At 42.0% G+C, this 4,377-nt stretch overlaps 1 protein-coding gene across 1 annotated transcript; it reads left to right on the plus strand.

Annotated features, from left to right (window-relative positions):
• Window positions 1–957: 957 nt before the first annotated feature.
• Window positions 958–3,832, plus strand: LOC127303403 (uncharacterized). The gene is made up of 6 exons (XM_051334143.1): window positions 958–983; window positions 1,604–1,933; window positions 2,380–2,560; window positions 2,639–2,831; window positions 3,357–3,505; window positions 3,582–3,832. Exons 1-6 carry the CDS (start codon window positions 958–960, stop codon window positions 3,627–3,629), a joined length of 927 nt encoding a protein of 308 aa, XP_051190103.1. The 3' UTR covers window positions 3,630–3,832.
• The last annotated feature ends 545 nt before the right edge of the window (window positions 3,833–4,377 follow it).

Consider the following 4,377-nt stretch of genomic DNA (forward strand, 5'->3'; position numbering starts at 1 on the left):
GGAGGACGGGAGGAGGAGGAGCTGTTTTAGGTCAGGGTTCTTCGGCGTCTCCAATTCCTCAAAAATGGAGCCCACATGAGCATATTAGCCACATTACTGACATGAATGATTCTAATGAGATGATTCAAGACGGATGAATGCTTGGTGAAACTTGTAAATATGGGCGCAGATTTGCAAGTGGAAGCTTGAGATGAGTGTTAATTTGTAATGGCCGAGGTTTATAAAATCACTTGCTCGTGTGAATTCAACTTGTGTAATGTCTAAACTGACAAGTTGTTAGATCAGATGAGTGAGCTGATGAAAGAAACGCATGCAACAGCCACCCAAGGTTTATGGATGTAGTTGGCAACATTTGGTGATCTCCAGAACGGCAGGGCACGATCTCAAACTTTTTTTTTGAAATCACATATATATTAAAACCACTAGCAAGCTGTCTCATTAAAAATCTTCTAGCCCTCTTAGGTACCCTGGAAGAAAAAAAATGTGTAAGAAACTTGCTAGCTCCCGGTTACACAAGAATTACATCGTTCAGGATTTTATCCAGGAGGAAATTAGGGGATTCATCGACCCAATTACAAAAACTAGAATTAATAATACTATAGCGAGCTAATTCATGCACAACTTGGTTTGCCTTCCTTGGACAATGTTGAAACTCCACACTTCAAACTTGTATGCGTTGTTGACCCAAAACTGGTTCAGGGAGCTGTAAAAAAGCACAACTGGTTTGACCCAAAACTGCTTAGTTTCCAGCACAATTATTTTGATTCGGTGTTTTTTTTTAAGGAAGGGAGAAGATGTTTGGGTTGGTTTGATTTGGTGTCCGGTACTGCTAGTCATACGATTCGGGGACGATAAATTGTGAAGCTAGCCACTTAATCTTCATCTCGTCGACTAGTGTACGCAGCTCTAGAAGAAGATCCGGCCCAATCGAGTAGAGGTCGACCGGCTCTAGCAGCAATGGCAATGGAGAACAATCAAGATCTGTAAGTGCCATCTACGGAGTATCTCTCTGGTCCCTTTAAAATCCTTGCATTTTCTGACGTGTATTAATTCCGGCGAATTTCATATACTAGTACTTGGTTTTTATTCGGATCGATACCTAATACCATTGATCCAAATTTTCGAAAAGAAAAACACGTGTTGATCAGAAATTTCGGAGGATCGCTGTGTCGCGGCGGCGGCGCCGCAGGCCCGTGCTGCGACGGACTTGTGCCCCCGCAGCTACTGCCCAACCTGCCGGTCTTGTGGTGGTGGCGGCGCCCCCAACCCATATGCCCGCTATATATCTTTCGTTTCATGTTTATCATCTAATCGGCAGAAAGGGCGTGCATTGAAATCTATTTTTCGATTGCCTAGCTGCGGAGTTTGTGTGATGGTTGCAACAACAAATCTATCAATCTGTACACAAATCAACAAAACGTATCCTTTCTTCTGTCATTGATGATGATTGATGATCATATGGATTCTTCACTCTGCTCTTATGCCAATCTGAGTCGCAATTACTTCTACTCACCGTAACGATGCCTCTTTCTACGCTCCTAGGCTCTTTTTCTTAATCTTTCTTTATACTAAAACAGAAGACTCATCGATTTACTTGGTTCAGGTGCCAGGATCATGTGGCTGAGCCTCCATCTGTACGGACGCAGTCGCAGCCGCAACCGTCTGTCTCATACTTGAGCAAGTTGCTCGGCACTACAACATTCAAGGACACTGCCGCTTCCTCATCCTCCCCGCAGGCTGTAGCCGAGACCCAGCCACCTAAGCCAACAATTTACGTCAAAAAACCTCCTGGTTGGTACTTCAGTATTTACGTCAGGATCGATCGTTCAGGATCTTTCCATACTTATCCTCATCTCGGTGGGCCGTTCAAGAGCTTACAGGATGTTGAAAAGGCTATCGAGCGCTATCTCGATGACAAGTGGCATAAAACGCTGTATGGTTTCCCAATTTCTTTTGTGTTTTTTTTTTTCTCTTCTTAGCAATTTATTCCTGCTTGCACAATTTGCATCTGCACATTGTTATTTTCCATGTGATAAGACCATATAAGAGCTCTCGAGTTGATCACAGAAATACTAACATACATTTGGTTTTCTCTTCAAGTCATGTTGTGGAATTGTTGAACACCTTAAAGTTAACTCAACAGTTTGAACTAGTACATAATTAGCAAGTATAGCTCAAAATTAACGAAAGTACATATACACGCTGCTGCTTCTTATTCTAGGTATACCATATCATCTGAATTGTATCTTATACAATTGTTTAGCTTTTAGCTTTGGGACACCCATCTAGCGCAGCTTTCTTAGTTACAAAACACTGGTGATTAGGATCTGGAAATTAAAATGTGCAGCTTTTTTCCAGAACCTAATGATACACTTGTAGGTGGAAAGAGCAATCTGGGGATTCTGGGATGGAGATTGTTATAAAGAAGGCTCTTTACTGGCCTGATGGAAGAACAAGGAGATGTTCAGACAACCAGGCAGTGGAGCATACCCGTGAGCAAAAGAGTTTAATGCTTCAAGCTTTACTGGATACGTATAACGAGGATCACAAACTTTTTGGGGTATCTCTCTTTCTCTCTCTCATTGTTTATGTCCTGTTTCCTTTCATGTAATGATTCTGACCCGCCCCACTCTTTTAGGATGATGCATATGAATTCAAGGATATTTTGCACTTCCAGTCAATCGGCGAAGGCAATATGTGGTACAAGCATTTCAATTTCACTACAAAGACTAAAGATGGAATTGAGGATCTTTTCTTTGCTGAAGTGAAAGAAGAAAGAGACAATGAGTTGGTGGCAAATACTTTATGCAAGATTGAATCCAATGAAAATGGTAAGTATCGACAGAGGGCAGATATAATGGGCTATTCAGTAAAAACTTGCATATGGTTTCTTAACTTGCATATCCAAATATGATGTCTTTTAGTTCTAGGCTTACTTTTTGTTGGTTGCTGATACATGATACGTAACTGTCTGCGCCTTCGCAGCATAAGGCATGAGGTTGCAAAATAGATTAGTGTTGACTGGGTTTTCTAAAATAATTTTACGTTTTAGTGTTCTACTATTGATTTTGCGGGAAGTAGTGGCAACAGCAAGAAGGCAATAAAAATGATCATGGCACAGGCAGTCATTTGCGTAATAGAGTTTAAAATACAGTTAGATGCAGTATGTGTAGTACTTGTAGTGAACACATGGAGGACCTTTCTGTCCAATAATAGATAAAATTGTGCATCCAGTCTTGTTCCATTCTTGTTCGAATTCAGAAACCAAATTCATTGTTGTCTTAAATTGATTTTACACTCACTCCATGATATGATGGAGGTATAACAATTCTCTGTTTTGATCTTATTCAACGAAGGCCACTGCTATGGTTGCATAAATAATGGAAGTATTGATATAAAGCACCCCGACAAGGCTGATGCATACTCTGGTGGTCACTTGGATGTATATCTGCCATTTGGTGGGGGTAGCCTCCGTCCTAACACATGGACAGGCTCTAAGGAAGATGTAATGCGAAAACTTTGATCATACTAAAACTGCTGGACATTTGAATGTTTGTCTTATTATCTTTCTATTATTACAGGTGGCTAGAGAGGAAGCTAGGCTGAGATATATCTATGGTGTAAAATGACAGAGTTTGCTTGCAAGGAGGGCGCTATGGTTCAAATAAGAGAAAAAAAAAGTTAGCTTGTGGTGCCTAATGTCGTGTTAATCGTTGGAGTCCTGTTATGTTAACTTGAGCACAGTTCAGGGCTACTTGGTGCCACCCTCTCTCCTGTAAAACTTATTTATCAACTCTGAATTATGGCATACTAGTAAGCCTTGCTGCCGCGCCGCTGCGCTAGTTATCATATATGATATTATGATAATATTTTTACATGTTTTTTGAGAATCAGGTTCATTGATTTGGGTATACAAGTTAAGGAACCTGATTCTCAAAAAACATGTCTTATTATCTTTCTATCTTTCTATTCATTGCAGGTAGCTGTGGAGGAAGCCAGGCTGAGATACATCTACGGTGTAAAATGATAAGAGTTTGCTCGCAAGGAGGACGCTGCGGTGCAAATAAGCAAAATATTTGTCAACTTTTTTTTGGACAGACTTTAGTGTTTTGTGCTCCGTCTCCGCCCCCTATCGGCCAGACATGTCCCGCCTCTCCTCTGACTTCTCGTTGGTTAGAGCATCTCCACTTGCCCCCACCACCACCTATATACCCCCCCCCCCCCCCCCCCTAAACCGAAAATGAGGGCGCCGGTGCAAAAAAACTGCCCAGGCGAAGGGGCGCACCTCGGATGGTCCGACCCCACTTTTCTTCACGGAATACCCGCGTGCTGTCTTGGGATCCATGGTAGGGGGTGGCCGGGTGGGGATAGTCTGGC

This window comes from Lolium perenne, chromosome 5, assembly GCF_019359855.2.
Source record: "Lolium perenne isolate Kyuss_39 chromosome 5, Kyuss_2.0, whole genome shotgun sequence".
NCBI classification, from domain to species: domain Eukaryota; kingdom Viridiplantae; phylum Streptophyta; class Magnoliopsida; order Poales; family Poaceae; genus Lolium; species Lolium perenne.

Coding starts and splice junctions, on each gene's coding strand:
- LOC127303403 (XM_051334143.1), top strand. CDS start 958: ATGGCAATGGAGAACAATCAAGATCT. Junction 2,561..2,638: donor AGGATCACAAACTTTTTGGG/GTATCTCTCTTT, acceptor CCACTCTTTTAG/GATGATGCATATGAATTCAA. Junction 3,506..3,581: donor GGACAGGCTCTAAGGAAGAT/GTAATGCGAAAA, acceptor CTATTATTACAG/GTGGCTAGAGAGGAAGCTAG.